This window comes from Mastacembelus armatus, chromosome 7, assembly GCF_900324485.2.
Source record: "Mastacembelus armatus chromosome 7, fMasArm1.2, whole genome shotgun sequence".
Classification (NCBI taxonomy): Eukaryota; Metazoa; Chordata; class Actinopteri; order Synbranchiformes; family Mastacembelidae; genus Mastacembelus; species Mastacembelus armatus.
In genome coordinates, this window is record NC_046639.1 from 14,222,032 (window position 1) to 14,240,007 (window position 17,976).

At 39.7% G+C, this 17,976-nt stretch overlaps 1 protein-coding gene across 3 annotated transcripts in view; it reads right to left on the bottom strand.

Annotated features, from left to right (window-relative positions):
- LOC113145615 (nucleolar protein 4-like) overlaps window positions 1-17,976 on the bottom strand; it is a 151,066-nt gene that overhangs the window by 86,181 nt on the left and 46,909 nt on the right. For all 3 annotated transcript variants that reach the window (XM_026332549.1, XM_026332548.1, XM_026332547.1), the window contains 3 exons: window positions 12,253-12,405; window positions 10,547-10,658; window positions 6,356-6,462 (listed from right to left, as the gene is read on the bottom strand). In XM_026332549.1, coding sequence (XP_026188334.1) covers window positions 6,356-6,462; window positions 10,547-10,658; window positions 12,253-12,405 — 372 coding nt within the window. The remainder of the gene's footprint in view (window positions 1-6,355; window positions 6,463-10,546; window positions 10,659-12,252; window positions 12,406-17,976) is intronic.

Below are 17,976 nucleotides of genomic sequence, written 5' to 3' on the forward strand. Positions count from 1 at the left end.
TATCCTTCCATATGTCATAATAGTCCATTCAAATAAAAGACCGCTGTTTCACTGTTGGCCCGCGTCACCGATTGTCACCGATTACTGTCTGGGTGTGTTTGGTCATTCCACATTACTCGTTGTACAGACCCACCCACACAAACTCAAAATACACGTAAACACACTGGCACACTTAATGCAAGCACGCATGGCCAGCCACAGTACAGTGTGCGCCTGTCCGGAGCACAGTGGCCTACCGCACTGTGCATTACACCAGAAACATGAACGCTCATGAATGATGAAAGCATACATGTCGCAGGATGGAGCGCCCTGCTGAAACCACACGCAGCATGGACGTGAGGAGCAGGTTCAGTGTTTTAACGAGTCGCTGGCGCTGCACTTCGCTACAGCTACTAACAGCCTGCCTGACAACAGCATGATACAACCTGAACTGCTCCAGCCTGCAACTAACCAAACGCAGAGTGCGGTAAACCTTCAGGTCAGCTATTGCTGCTATTTCATTCGAGATTTACTTGGCATCGGTTAGTGCTCAGAGCTTGTCGACAGCGCGTCCAGCACTATGTGGGGTGACCGCAGAGGAAAGGAGGCGGTCTGCAGCCTGTCACCGGCATGCGGGGGCCAAAATACTAAAGGGGGGAGGATGGTCCAGAATAAGAAAACGCCTTCTTACCTTTATTTTTGCAAGATTACGAAGGCGAATGTCGACTGCCGCCCGCGATGCCACAATCTTGTTTCCTTTTTTACGTTCAATGTTTTACCATTCGCCTCCACTGTTTTATACCTGTTTATCTTAAATGGACAACATATCCTGCTCTCTATGGGGATGGAATAAGAGCACACAGCAGGACGTTCAAGACTCAGTGGCGACCGGAGGGGCGGGGCCGCGGCTGCTTACAACGGGGGGGGGGGGTTAAGAGAGAGAGTAACATATTGCTGTAGTATGCCTTTGACCCCATTGCCGTTTGAAATAACGACTATGGGGCTGAAATAGCCCATCCATCCTACTTTTATCGCATTCAAATCATATAATTAATATAGAATTAAAATTACTAATTAGACTTATTTAATACTGTACACTGAAAATCATTTCTACTTGCTTAGTCAGATCAGTAGATTAGAGGTCAGCTAGCATTTCCTACATTTTTCATAAATCCAAAGCAGAACACAAAACAAAAACAGGACAAGAATACACCAGCCTTCTGTAGAGATCAATGTGTTGTGTGTATACTTTTGTGTTTTGCTTTATCCCACAGTGTTTTATCAATAACCAATCCCTGCATTCACAAGTGGTACTTTTCCAAACAAGAAACTAACTCCCAAACACAGACAGGCGGCTGTGATTTCCGGTAAGGACAATCTTTGTAGGCAATTTACAGTATATAAAAATCACATTCTGGCTGAAGATGCTGTTTTAATACAAACACAAAGCTGTTACACACACCTCAGAGAAAGACAGGATGTCTCATTCAGCAAAGGTTTCATTTCTTTTGCACACTGACCTTTACACAGGATCACCCACAGACAAATATTTACACACAAACTGCTATACATACTGCTCAAGGTGCTTGTGTGTGTTGTATGTGAGAGCTAATGCCAGACAGAAAGCAACATGTGCCCTCTGAAACATTTACATGACAAACCTGCCACCTATATGCAAAGGGTGAAACTGCAGTGTAATTAGCCATACATGCCCATGTACAGGAGAAAGTGCAGAGGTAATTGCAGTGATAAAAAAGGCTGCTTATCACATCCTATGCCACAGAAGACACGAATGGGCTCCTTCATGTGGAAGCAGACAGACGTAGATCGACAAAATGTGGTGAATGGACTCAACCCTGCAGCCAAAGACTTCGGGGAATGCCTACGTCACTTCTGAGGAACTCACCGGCAGACTGTAGTTGGACCAGCCCACAGTGGAACGGCCCAGGCCACAGTAGACTCAAGGTCAGACAAGTAACCTGTGGCTGTGCTGGTTGTCTCAAAGTGATCTCAGCTGGTCTCCTTAGTTACTTAGAGCTTCCTCCTAAACTGCCATTTAGATCTCAGACCCAAAACCCAAACATAAATAGATTTCAAAATCTATTTTCCACCACTGCAAACCACCCACTGTTATACAGCTTTCAAGATGTTTTAATTTATTCATCTAGTTACCTCTGTTTCCCCCACCATGTAAATAGTGGAATAAATCTTTAAAAGTCATCTATGACAGGCAACATTTATGTTATTTCACACAAACTGATCACTGAACTGGAGAACTCTCACTCAGATTAGAGACTGATATCCTGCATTAATTGATTGGTTGATCCGCTATCAAAGGACATGGTGCCCCAAAATTATGAAGATGGTTTATGATATTCACGATTCAAAAACCACATATTATAAACACATTTGCATTCTCTTTTTGTTGCAGGGCTGCTTCAGTGGTATTTCTACTTTATTGGACAAATACACTGACTCATATACACTGTAGAGCATGAGGAAGGTTGTGAGAGGAGCAGATATAAAGGTCATTCCCCTGGTGCAAACTCACAGTCAGGGCTTTAAGCTAGGACTAGGAGACGGACCATGTATGTATGTGTATGGTCTTAGCTTCAAGCTGTACACCAGATGCATGAAGTATTTTGAGAATGTCTTCATGCAATCCTACTATATCATAATTCTCAAAACTATATCATAATTGTCAAAAGATTTTTACCAAACGTCCAGAAAATCTGCAGAATGAATTGCTATGTAATATTAGTTGCGTTGTATCAAGAGTTTGGGGGGAAAAGAAACATGACGAAGAATAGGTGGGTGGAAATACCCCACACATAGTAGGCTATATGATACTGAAACATTTTCCATTTGGTCAGGAAAGGTTTTTTAAAGCTCATTTGGCTCAAACAAGGCAGTATGACACCACTGTGCATCATATTTCATCATGGAGTCATTTACATTACTCCCCCTTCTTGCTTTCTAAAGAATACCCCCACCACACTGGCATTTGGATGTTTGTGGCAAAACTCTAAAGTGTTTTCAGACTACAAATTGTAGATGAATTGTTTGGCCACTTGTTCAAGGGAGTTCCAGCAACCACCCTTTTATATCTAAATGTACGATTCTGCTGTTCTGCTGTCTTAACAGACTTTTAGTAATAATACCCCCCACCCTCTCAACCGCACACACACACCCACACCCCTCCTCCCAAAAAATAATGAAATGTCTTTCCTCTGGAGGTAGCTGGAATAATGGGCAGAGGGGAGACAGGGACAGGGGGAGAGGGGGGAAGCCATGAACGATAATGAACCACCTCATTCTCCTTTTTTAATTCGTTTGCTGATTCCCTACCGATCATCTCCCCCAACCCCCATCCTCCCATTAGGCCTCATCCCCCTACTGTCCCCCACCATCACCTACAAAATTTCTCATTTTTATTTTCACCCCAGCTGAGCACATCCACCGTCTCCCAACCTCATTTTCCCCCCCCCCCCCCCATCTTCCTCCTTCCTTCAGCAAGACAGAGCCACCGCCCTGCCATCACTCCATCATACTCCTCCCCCTCTTGTCTCCTCTCCTTACCCATTTCTACATTGTCTGCTGCATCGCCCTCATTCATACTCCCCCACTGCCCACCCCCTGCCAGGAAGCATCCTGGGTAATTTCCTCCTGTTATTGAATTGGGATGGGGGACGGATGGAAGGAAAGATAAAGGGATGGGCAGATGAACGGAGGCTTGGGATGAGTGCTAATGGAGCCAGTGGAGGATTCACACATCACAAATCTACAGTACATCCTTCTCTCTTCTCTGCTCTTTTTCTTCTGTGTTCCTTTAGCTTATTTTCTCTCTTGGGCAAACATACAAATGCTCATTCTATCTTCTTCTCTCCCATTTTCCCTTATTCTCACTCACTCTCCCCTAATAAAACAAACCACACAAAAACTATGACCTTCCTTTTCTCCACAGAATGCTATTCAAGTATCCGGCACACTGTCTGCTTGCCCTAATACACACAGACACACAAACAGTCTGAACCTAATGCTCTCTCATGTCCTATGTTTCTTCTATAGGTGAGTGAGTCAGTGCTCCTCTATTCCTTTCTGTACTTTTGCTCCCCTGGGCCACACACTATAATTTTTCTGCAGCATATTTTCATTCTGCCTTACGCACACACGCACGTATATATAGAAGTATACAGACATTCTATATTGTCTTCAAGACTGAAGAGACTGATGTTTAATCTGACAAATAAATAGCACAAATGCATGCAGAACATATTATGCAGCTTCAAAAGGTGACTTGAAACAAGTAGGCTCTTTAGTCGAGTAGTAGTATAGTATAACCCACATATATTGGCATATCTGTTTACAGATAACTTGAAACAGAAACCACCACACATTTAATCTAGGGTTCAGGGTCTTGCTCAAGGATCCTTTGATATGTGGACCAGAGATTTGGATTTTGAAGTATGACACTATCAAATCAAATGTCAAGGACAACATTAACTAAAAACAAAGCTGTAGCAGTTTACTGTTTTTGCACTAGCTCTGCAACTGACAATTATTTTGATTATTATTTTGATATACAGATTCTTTTATCAACTAATCCATAAATTCTAGTATTCTAAAATACCAGAAAAACAGTACATACCGACATAGGAAAAAATAAATATTTCCTTAAACAAAATTTGATATTACAGTAATCATTTGTCTAAACAGTTTCAATTTTATTGGTTAAACTACTGACCAATATTTTCAACTTCACTCTGAAAAAGTTGATGTATTTGTTTTGAAGCTCTGACCCTGTTTCAAAAGCTGCTCCATGACTGACATGAATCCTCATAATGACCTGCCAATTTGACCTAAGGTGAAAGATGATGAGCATTGGCACAACATTGGTGTTATTGATCAGGATCCAACATCAGTGAAACCTTAAGAGCTGCACGCTGCAAACACCACCAATTTATTAGGCTGCTTCGGATCCATGACTGTAGATCAATATTGAAAAACTGACAGATGCATTTCTAACAAAATGTCACAATAATTAACCTCTCAGGCGCCTGGCCCTGTTCTTGAAGTCACTTTTAATCTCAGTAGAAAACAGTTTTCATTTTATACTAAAACCGCTGGTTAGCAGGACGTTTGTCCTGCATAATAATTAGTTTTTTTTTTAAATACCTTGCGAGGACCTTTTGTTATGGTGAGAGCAATGTAGCCAGTCTTTACAACTTCAAAGGGCTGCCTTGAAGGTTCAGACCTGGCTTTACGGTTCAGGTCAGATTACGGTTTTGGTTAGGGTTGAGGTAAAGGCTGGGATTAGACATTTAGTTGAGATAGTTAAAGGGTTACAGGGACTATATTAGGGTTAGGCAACTAGCTGTTACAGTTAAGGCTAGGGTAAGTCTCCAGGAAATAAATGTAAGTCGGTGTAACAGACTGAAAAACAGATACATTGGCATTGCAGTATAAATTGGCACTTCAGTGTTTCTATCTCTCTCCCCTGCTAATTAACTCAATCCTCAGAGGCCTGGCTTAATTGGAATGAGTTCAAACCTCTGTTGCCCACCCATTATCTAGACAGATACATGGAATATGACTGACAGGTGTGTGGTACTGAGTCACAGTGGTTGAAGGTGGAGTGATACTGCTGTTGTGTGAACAATATGGAGTACACCAATCACCAACTCAACCCACACACTGCTGAAGCCTCTAACTCAAACACTGATCCACAAAAAAAAGATGTTTTTCCACAGCACATCTGTAATTCTTCCCTATGTTATAATGCAGAGTTTTCCTCTATCCTGTAGATAGATGTTGAATGGATGTTTGTTTTGTACAAACAAATTCAGTTTGCAATGCCAACAGACCTTATATTGGAGGAGCAGGAAGGTTTGAAAAAAAGACAAAGGGTTAAACAATTACTAAAATAGTTGCCAATTAAATCTAATATTTATAAGGAATTTTATGCCAATAATAATTTATTAATTGGCAAAATGTTCAAGTGATGTGGCCCTGTAGAGGATGAAGGAATTGTGCCACAGCAAAGAGCATGTTTAGGTGGAAGGATGCGGTAAAAAAGTGGAAGACTGCGGTTTGCTTGCAGTAAGCACACAGCAGTCAGTACAGTAAGCATTTTTTAACTAAGAACATTCATTCCTTGACATTAAACAAATTGTTTTATTTCTGCTTAATTTGTCAGGATCATCCTACCTGGCTAACCATCTTAGGTTGCATGGCATCACACATGCAATACATGGTGTGTCTGACAACACAAGTAGAAACATACACTCAAAACAAATGTATCACTGCAGCCTCAACTTAAATCAGGATCAGATTCATATTCTCTCATTAAATATGCAGCCCTGTCAAGCTCACATACCTTAATGCTGCTCATGCACTGCAGCTTCATCTGTTTCATGTAGGTGCTGGTCAAAGGCATATTGTAGTCTATCACCTCCGATGCCAGGGAGCTTGGTCTGTCGTTCTCTGGAGAGGACAGCAGAGAAGAGAAGACTTTACTCACTCCATATACAACATTTTAGTCCTCATACCAACTTTAGTCATCACACCGTTTACATCAGTCAAAGCTGCTACACAGCATCATAAAGGTGTAGTGTAAACATACACAATGTAGATCTGGGTGCCTTGTTTTTTTTCCTTTTTCGTATTAATATGTCTAATTTTTATATTGTTTGTTTTTATATTATTGAATTATTTTTTTTTCTACCCCTTGAAATCTATATAGAATCTATCTACATAATCTTTAGACCACTTTCGTCTAAACATAATGATGGCTTGTCATTTTACAGATGTATTTCATTAATGTCTCCTCCATCATTGGCTGCAACATTAGCAGTACCCTCTAGCCATTGGTTGCAGTCACCCAGATCAGTGCAAGTTCAATAAAATTAAAAAAAAAATTGAGCAGCACAAGACAAACATAATATACTATGTATACAACAATGAAATGTATGAATGCAGTTTTGGTTAATGCTAATATCTGTTTGTACTGCAGTTTTTCTGAAAGGGAAATGAAATTCACAAGTCTACAAAATTTGTTTTGATTTGACACCACCACAAACCATGACCTTAAAAATCTCTGTCAACTTTGATTATGTAAACAAATAAAATACTTAGAGCTGTTCTAAACTGGTTTGTGCAATCTTAACATCACTTGCTGAATCTCACCTTCTAAAAATACCCTTTTATGACTTCTACATTAATTTTACAATATTCAGTGAAAAAATGAAAATGAACTGATTGGTTGTGTTTTTGCCTATCCTGTCAGTAAGCCAACACTAGAGGACCTTCTCAAGCAAGAGGTAGCGTGACAGACGAAGAGAGGCACAGTGTGGTGGTGGCCTACTTGTACATTAAACTAAAATGCATCTCTTCCTCTGGCCAATGCTTTTTACACCATTACACAAATAATTTCTAAATGAAAGAACTAAAAAATAAAAGCACATTACAATTACACCAGTACTGTCTCACATGTCCAGTCTAACCTACTGCCTTTGCTTCTACTTTCATTTATCTACTGGTCTCATAAAGGACATGATCATGTAGGAGCATCTACAGAGCAGACATGAATACAAGGGCACAGGATCAGTACGGCTTAGCAGAACAGACAGGAATGTCATCACTGATTAATGACTAATAAGGACAAGAGCCAGGGAGTGTGTAAAGGTGTGTGTATTCTCTAGAGAGGGAAAGACTGACAACTGCAACACTAAGCTGCTGTATATGTTTATGTGTCTCTGGACCCCTGCTGGATTTGTATGCTCATCATATTAAACATGCTTCTTAAAAAGTGTATAACTAACAAATTACTGTTTTATATATCTTTATATATCTTTGCTGGTCATGATGAATATGTGCATACTGTAATATTTACTTTAGGTGAACTAAACTATCAGGTCCACAGTAGCCATTTGTAAGCAGAAAAGCCAGGATTACATATGCCCAAACCAAACAGCCAAAGCATAAATCTATATAATTAAAATAGCAGAGCGTACAAACATAGAGCACATATGACTGAAGTAGCCTCTTAATGTTAATTGTGTATCTCATCATCACATACAGTGGCACGGCAACACTACATTTCTTTTCATAAAAAATACAGCTTTCCTGCACACACGCACACACACACACACACATATATTTTCCTACTTAGATATACTGACTCACACTCAGTCCCTCACTTGCACAGTGAGCCTGCTGACTGTGTGTCAATTAAACATGGCCATGGTGTAAGCTGATTAATTGCATTTAATAATTCACAGCTGAACTTTAGTGGGAGTGACTTCAGCAGAACAATAAACGGACCGAGGTCATGTGTGTGTGAGTGTGCCAGGATGGGGACAAACCACTGCAGGGTAGGAAGGCAATTAGCTGCTCTATCTGTGAGTGGCATGCAGTGATGGCACAATGCGCAAACACACACACACACACACACACACAGGCGAGTGTGTGTGTGTGTCTGTTTGATTGATTGATTGTTCAGCTACTTATATTTTCTAATAAGTAGAAAATAATAATTACGTTTCCATTATGCCCAGTGGAATCCTCACAACTAACCACACAATTATTAATTTAGCAATTTTACCTTTTATTAATCAGAACCACTTACCAACTGGTTAGATTGGTTTGTTAAACTATTCTAAACCTAAATTTAAATTCACAGAAAAAAAACAGCTTCAAAAAAACTCTCACAGGGAATCATCTCCATGTTCTCAATAATTTTAAGACTGTGGGTAAATACAAACATGAAGAAAAAACAAGATCACCATCTTTATGAGAATCACAAAACAAAGGAACATCACTTATGGAATCACCAAGTTCCTTTTCACAGCAGTGACACTGAATGCATTTCATTCACCACATATGTTTTTAGTTTCGTTTTCTTCATTGATTCACCCCGTATCGTCTTTTGTCTCCCTATGTACTGTATAGTATATGTATATGTATAGACCTATTTCAAATGTATTCCTATTCTTCCCACTAATTTTCCCCCCCTGTATTCCAGATACCTCACCCTAGCCTCCCAACAACAATGTACCACCCCCACTCCCAAATCCCCAGCAAAGAACCCCCCCACACCCCACCCTCCTTTGACTTAGTGGAAGGGGGGGGGGGGTTCTTTCCTGGGCCATTTTCTTTGTTAAAAGCCATTAATTAGGTTAATTGAGGACAGAGACAGGACACTCCAGTGACTCCACTGTTTAATGAGGGACAAAGCAGTGAAGGCAGGATGGAGGGCAGAAAGATGAGGGATATGGGGAAAACACAAGAAGCTTGGAGTAGTATAGAAGGGGGTTAATGGGAAATTGATCTCAGCGCGGTGTCTTTCATCTGGCAGCCAGAGAGTAATTCAAAGAAATGTCCAAACTGTGATACTTGGGCTTATTTTAATGACATTATTAAATTTTGACACATAACTGTATATATTGCATATCTGAAGCTAACATATATTTAAGACATTTCCACCTTTAGAAGAATATAAATGTGGGTAGCAATCAAAATCAGCCAAGTTTGTACACATAAGGAATTTGACTCCAGTTCACTAGAGCCAGTTCACTAAGTTTTTAAGAAAGGAAGATAAGATTAAAATAAAGAAAGAAAAAAAAGAAAAAAGGCTAGAAAAATGCCCTCAAATAGTTTATGTTATACCAGAATGTGGTAGAATATCCATCTATCCATTATCTATACCTGCTTAGTCCTAATAAAGGTCACAGGGATCTGCTGGAGCCTATCCCAGTTCTCTTTCAGTGGAAGGCAGGGGTACACCCTGGACAGGTGACCAGTCCATCACTGAGCCGCATAGAAACAACCAACCACACACACTCACACTCACTCCTCTGTGCAATTTTAGAATCACTAATCAACCTGACATACACGTTTTTGGACTATGGGAGGAAACAAATTCAAATTTGTTTAAACTTGATTTAAAATAAATAAAAATAATTCAATGCAGCCAAACTAGACATGTCTTTTTTTATTCCATTTTATTTTATTTTATCTGTTCCTTGTGAAATACTGGTGCCTACATTAACAGCTTTTTTCATTTTCAGACCTGTAGTTTTAAGCAGGAATTTAAACTAACCCAAGACCCACATCACTTAAGGTCATTTCTTCAGTTGCCACTGATGAAACATTTACACAACACCTATAAACAGACTACCATGTCTAAGTTATGAAAGATAATGTCTGAAACCTCTGCTTCATTCACTCACTGCTTCACATACAACAGACACTCAGCAGGTGATGCTATGTTCAGTTATATACTTGTGTACCAGCTTCATGTGGTGTCAGTTTTGTAGTTTTGTTAAACTGTTATTTCCACATCTATAAAATGTGATGAACTGCATTATGGGATTGTGAGCAGAAAGTACTGCACATGGCACTTCATACATTTTTGAGGGTGTTACATATTGACATGCAGAATGCAGACCCTCACAAAACAGTAGCAAATATAGTGCATATAGTCCCCAGTCTGTGCCCAAAAAAATGAAAGTGTTCTGATTCAAAGGAGTCAGTGACTTGGGCAGTTGCTGCAGTACTGTCATTGTACCTTTGTAGTCCTGTCCTGTGGTGTTAATGTGCATCCTCTTCTGACACTCTCCACAGCTCATCAGGAAACGAGTCACAGCCTCTCTAGGCAGGAAGGCATAAGTCTCTGCAATCTGAAAGAGAGAGAGACAACAACAGAAAGAGAGAGAGTGAAAGGGTCTTCAAACTGTCCTATTTTCTAACAACACTGAGGATCAAAACAGTCTCTGAGATAATATATGTATGGCATAAAATAGATTTGCTCTCTGACGTTACCCTATTTTCTCTATCTGAAAAGAGGCACACTCTCATGGCTAGGGTTGCAACTAACTTTTTTTTAAAATTACTGATTTATTTTTTAAAATGCGGTGACATACAGTATGATGGTCATTATGTAGTCATATAGATACCTGGGAAATAGTGACTTGTTTTCTCCTCCTGAACACTTTGAATGGAAGCGTTTTCAGCTTAGAAAAGTTAATGTGTTAAAAGTGTGTTCCATCTGCAATGTTTTCCTCTGTCAAAGAACTGTAAATACCAAAATGTAATGTACACTTTTTTTGTTAAGCCAATATTTCTTTAAGTTGATTAAGTGATTAAAGAAGATATGTGGCATGTGCCTGGCTTTAACTGTATTGAATATTGTATACACTAGAAAACAGCTTCTTGACTATATTTGCCATAGCCTCATCACTCCATCAAGAGATTAGTCTGTGGAAGCTGCACTTCCTCTGTTTCACCAAAAGAGGACAGTGTCAGCAGCTGCAACAGCAGAGTGGAGAGGACCTGCATGAGCTTTATCACCATAAACTGTTTTACATTCATTTTAGTCTAAATACAACACTCAGAATCAGAGAAAATCTGCTGCTAAATCTACCTCCATAATTAAATGCAGATCTCAAAAGGTTTTAAGGTTTATTTACAACTTGAGTTGAGAATTAGTTCTGGGATTTGGTCAGCATTACTGACTGGGGAATTAATATAGGACAGTGAGATGAAGTGATGAAGATGAACCAGTGACAAATGATAAATTGGAAATAAAATTGGCATAAAAGAGATTGAATGAAATTGAAATGCTTGAATAACACCTATCACTGTAGCCCACTTTCACACACTGTGCAATGCATACACTGTGTATATAATGTAATGGTTTTGGTACTACATTAATTTTCTTAATTGCTTTTGTTCTCTGACATTACCCTATTTTCTAAGTAGAGTTGTGCCTAAAAACTATTCTTATCAATTAATCTGCTACAATAATCATCACAATCTCTATTAATTAGCATAATATTTAACTTAAAAAATGTCAGAAAATGGTGAAACTGCCCATCACAGTTTCCTAAAGTCCAATTTGCCTAATTCTTTTAATTTTCGGAAAAAAATATAAAATATTAAATAGATCCAAAGTAAAAACTGAACAGATGTGTCTGACAACTTAGTTTCTGATCTGAAACCAAGACTAGACCACTTACAATGACTGTTTTGTCTTTTGCCAGAAACCATAAAAGAGGAATGATGCACAAAAGAAGAGGAAGAGGAAAAAAAAGAGAGGTGAGTGTGTGTTAGGCAGCAAATTATGAACAGTATACCGGAGGTGAGAGACAGAGGAGGGACACAAAAACTAAAAGGAAGAGAAAGAAAATGTATGAGCAGCAATCATGAAGACAGAAAAGAACCACCTGAACTATAAGATATTTTGAATCGAACAGAAAGATAATGGCTGCTTACAGCTTTGTAGGTCTTCTTCTGGCCAGCATGTTTTGGCGCTTTGCTGGGGTCAGTGCTGACCTCCACATGCATGGCATAAATTATGTTGAAGAAGTCCTCCACCACTGCCACACGCTTCAGGGACGTGTCAACCCCAGATGCACCATCCACACACTGCAAACATAGGAAAAGAAGCACAGAATTTCTAATGATCTTTTTTTCAAGATACAGAAACTAAAGAATCAGGGACACTACAATAACACAGTATGCAACAACTATTCAGTCATGGTAACAACTTTAATTCTTATGGTCTTTAATGAAGCACTGACAGGGCAGGAACAACAGGTTGAGTTAGATTAGCTACATCCATATATTATCAGGAATTAAGCAAGGCCAGGACCCAATTGCAGGCAGACACCAGAAGTCAAAAAGTTACCAGCAGTACCATAATAATTATGCAGGATATGCATGGAAAACACACAGGGGAAAACACAAACAGTACTGGTAACAAAGAAATAGTCCAAGAGCACAGAGAAACAGTCCAACAGAATATAAGAATCAAGGGAGAAAGTCAGGTAATATTTGAAGGGCAGAGATCAAAGTGAAGAGACAGAGTCCAAGGGTACGGTAAAATCCAGTTGTCACATGAACTGACACGACAAAACAAACCAGCAAAGGCAGACAGGAGAACTGAGGCTTAAATACAAAAAAACAAAACAAAACTAAGACACAAAGGAAGATATACCTGAAAGTAATCAAACTGTAATTACTAAGTAAAATTACTATTTAAAATTACTAAATAAGTAAAACTAAAAAAAGTCAGGGACGAACCAGGGACAGGAAACACTTCAAAATAAAATACACAAAACAGGAAACAGGCAGGGGTCGTGACATACATTTGTTCAATCGAGTATACAAAAGGGTTGTTGATATCCAAATTAGAAAGAAGAGAACTGTCAGTCATATATATCATAGATACAGAACACAAGAAAAAATCCATTTATAAAAGAGTGGATAAAAAGAAGTTAGTCTTGATTACAAAAATAAAATTATTATGCTGCAGTTTTGGGACCATAACCTGTTCTGAGTGAAGATAGGACAATCCTGGCTTCAGTGGAACCTTCACTCTTCCACATGTAGCAATTTGGTGTGGCCTGTTTTCACTTCTAAAAATAACACCAAGGAAGACAAAGCTGCACTGATAAGGGATTTTGAGTTATAAGTGCTTATCAACTTAATTAGTGATCATGCACCACTTGGAGGAGGCTTATCTACATTTCAGAAATCCTAACTAGTTGTCAAAAAACAAACCTCCCATAAGTGCAACTATATTAGATTCACAGTTATACTTTTACAGTTGAATTACTTTTAATTAATTTCAAAAAGGGCCTTTACATAAATGGCCACCGCACATATCTAAAGCATAAAGAATTGTTTCAATTCTACCAACATGACACTTTTCTGGTGTCAGATAGATGCATGGTGCATTAAATATGCTTAAATGATCAGGGAGAATCAAAATTAGGCACAGACTTCTACACCTGTATGCTGATAATCCAGCTTTCCAGAGGAAACAATACTGCATCACACGCACGCACATGCACGCACGCACACGCACGCACGCACACACACACACACACACACACACACACACACACAGAACAGTTCTGGGAATACCAGGAACCAGGAAGTCTTGGGAACCTCCCTTTTTCCAAAAGGCTGTGGGAATGTGAAGTATACACTCCTGAACAAAAGACCGAGGGAAATATTACAAATATTCACATTTCGTGCTGGTAGATCGTAACCAGGTTATAAGTAGTGCTTCAAAATCTCAAAGTGCTACAATAAAAGAGGTAAAAACAGACAAGGAACACACATGCAATCATGCATACAGACACTTTACAGTTGCACATAAAATCATGTTAAAACAGCCAACAGTCCATAAGCTTTCTTAAAGAAAAAAGTCTGCTTTTTAAAAGTCTCAGCAGACTGTGGTGCCCTGAGGTTGTCAGGGAGGGTATTCCAGACCTGTGGAGCAGCAGCTTTAAATGCTCTGTCCCCCATTGTGTGCAGCTTAGTCCTGGGAGGACAGAGCAGGTATGTGTCCATGGAGCAGAGGCATCTAAAGGAAGACTGAGGCTGTAGGCTGTATTCCGATGAGGAATGCATTGCAGTAAACCAGCCTGGAGTGACAAAAGTGTGGACCAGGTTCTCGGCATCACTGAGGGAAAGGAAGGGACGGAGTTTGGCTATGTTTTTGAGATGAAAAAAAAAACAGTTGGAGAGAAGGTGAATATGGGATTCGAATGATAGGTTGGGGTCAAATGTGACATTAAGGTTTTTTACAGAGAGAGAAAGGGGGACAGTATGTCCAGAGAATGAGATACAATATATGGGGAAAGACTGGAGTTGATGTGGAGTGCCAATCAGAATAGCTTCTGTTTTGTTGCTGAGAGGGTGGGTGGTACTGTGGAAGAAAGGGGGTCCAATCTCACATACAGCTGTGTGTCATCAGCATAGCAATGTAATGAGATTTCATGTCTGCTGATGACGTAGCCCAGGGGGATCATGTAGATGTTAAAAAGGGTCGGCCCCAAGACTAACCTTTGAGGGACCCCCACAGTTAGTGTGGGACCTTGATCTGGCATCCCCCAGGGCCACGTCAGTGAGATAGGACCAGAACCATTCCAAACCCCAGTACAATGCTGGAGTCGGTGGAGAAGGATGTTCTGATCCACCGTGTCGAAGGTGGCTGAGAGGTCCAGCAGTATAAGAAGAGATGGACAGCCCTGGTCAGCAGTCATTAACAAATCATTAGTGGCCCTGACCAGGGCTCTCTCTGTACTATGGGAGGGACTGAAAACAAGATTGGAATTTGTCAAATATATTGTAATGTTTGAGGTGATCCTGAAGCCTTACTGCCACAGCTTTTCCAGGACCTTAGAAAGGAAAGGCAGGTAAGAGATGGGTCTATAGTTTGAGAAGGCTTCAGGATCTAAAGATGTTTTTTTTTTTTTTTTTTTTTGAGCCAGGGTCTGATGAGAGCGGTTATTTTAGCTGAAAAATAGTCAATGAAGTTATTGCACTGCTCCTCTGTAGAATTACTGCAGTGTTTCATTTGGGGTTTGAGCAGTCGGTTTATGGTAGTGAATAGTTTTTTTTTGAATGCCCAGAATTATTGTCGATAATACTGGAGTAGAATTTGGACCTAGCAGTGTGAAGTGCATGAAAGTACGTTATCTGATGCTCGCACCAAGCTTGTTTGTGAACAGTGAGTTCAGAGGCAACAAAACACTGCTCAAGGATCCTCTCAGCCGCCTTCATCTTCCACAGTTGATCTGAACCAAGGGGCGGACTTGGGAAAGGTCACAACCATCAATCTAACAGCGGCATAAGGTGTCAAAAGAATGTTTTGGAGATTGTTGTTTTATTGATAAACTAAGTGGGTGACTGATGAACAGGATGTATTGTATGATGAACTTAGAAGGTCCAGGTTTATAGCAGCAAGGTTGAGATTTTTTAAGTTTCTGAAGTTAATCTAATGTTTGGGTTTTGTGTATGAGTGTGTGAGTAAGTCCATTGAAATGATTTTATGATCAGAGATACCAAGGTCATACACTTGGAGATTTGAAATTGGAACCAAGTGAGTGATAACAAGGTCAAGAATATGTCCCCTAAAGTGTGTGGGGACAGTGACATATTGATTTAAATGCAGATATTCTAAAGGTTCCAAAAATTCTGCGGCAGGGTGTGTCAGGGGTATGTGAACATAGATGTTCAAATCTCCAAGTATATCGCCCTCTGATTTTGTACAAATAGATGTGAGGAGATCTTGCATTTCTAAGATGAAGCTGAGGTGGTGTTATGATGATCTATAAATAAGGATAATTGTTATGGGATGTGGAAGATTAAATTTAAAACTCAAACAGGCAAGAATTATGAAACACTACGTACAACCTGGTCATGATCTACCAGTGTGAAATGCGAATACTTGTAATGTTTCCCCCAGTCTTTTTGTTCAGGAGTGTACTTACGGAAAGCAAAGAAGTTCTTAAAACAAAAAGTGAGTCTGAATGTGAGTTCCTAAACAAAGAAGAGCAAGAGCAATATTTACAAAAAAGACAAAAACATGAAGGAAGAACTACAAAAACATGAAGGGAGATACAGAGGAAAAGAAGGTCACTAGATGGGGAAAAAGAACATCATTACCTAATCAGAGAACTACGGTATACATAACAGGTGCTGCAACACACACACACAAACACACACACACACACACACACACACACACACACACACACACACACACACACACACACACACACACACAGAGCTCCAGCTGTAAACTAGTTGCACATGGTCAAGCCTGCTACTACCTCTGGTAACCAACTAATTACATCACAAGGTAGGTTTGTGTCTGTTTGTATGTTTTAATAAGTGTGTTGTGGAGAGTGCATTTGGATGGGTAGACATGGTATTTTTGAAAAGTTTGTGTGCAGTGTGGAGATTATAACAATTGAGTAACTAGTGAACAGAGTGTGAGTGCTGGAGCAAATGAACCAACATGCTTCATGTTCATGGCCACTCTGAAGAAAAATCATTTGTTTGTACATGTACAGTCAGCCTCTATGATTTCTCTGCTTGAAAATAATATTTTCTTCGTGTCCAGTTTCTTGAACATATAGTGTGTATAAAGAAATTACATTTTCACATAATTAGACGTGTATACCAAGCATGTTAAGCTGCCATTGCCATTTTGAAGGCTAAAGATTGTGGTGTTTGAATTTCATAAGACCAAACAGTCTTTCTAATAGCTTGTCCACATGAGGCAAAAAAAAGCAGGGAATGACGGAGAATCTCAAAAGGATGTGTTCCAAGTGCTGGGGTAGTGTAGTCAGACAAGGTGTGAGGCTGTGTTAAATCTCTGAGTATGAAAAGCTAAGGCTTTTTCATATGAATAGCCCAAAAAGAGATGTTTTAGATTTTAAAAATTATATAAAAGAGGTCCATTATAATTCTCAAGAAGATGATGCTCGCAGATAGCTAAGAAGCCTAAATGAGAACATAATTGGCATTAAATGAGAACATAACTGGCAAGTGAGTTTTCATTTCTAATGATTATAATACTGTAATTTATAGCTACTCAGCTATAAATTAGATCAATTGTAATGTTATAATTTGAGCAATGGCAATAGTCTTTATAGCTGTTTTTTGCAAAATAGTGGTAGAACAATTTCACAACAACCAATAAAGAATTCTTTAGATTTGTATTTTAGTCCATCCCTCTCTTAGCTCTGGTTTGGTCTCCACCAATTTATTGAAAAAGGTCTCTGCACCCACAACTCAGCCCTGGATAAAGCGGAAGAAAATGGATGGATGGATGTCTCTTTAGCCACTGAATATTCCACCTTCTTCACCTGCTAGTCTTCTAGCTGTCTGCCGTTTGCCCACGTGCAAGGAGTTTACATAGAGCTTTTTCAGTGAAAACAGATACCTACTACTGGAAATGAGACTGGTGAGGGCTACTGAGACTGGACCATGCTATGCAGATAGGTCTACCAAATGTGGCCACTGATTGGTCCTCCTTCTGCAGCTATAAGTGCCAACAACCTACAAAGACAAAAGCCCCGGTTAATTTTTCCTGATTGTCCCGACCAAGGCTACTTTCTTCTGCCGAAGCTTCTGAGCAAGTGAGTAGGAGGTAAAAGTTGTCACAAGCGACAGTGAGGCCCCTGACGCCCTCCT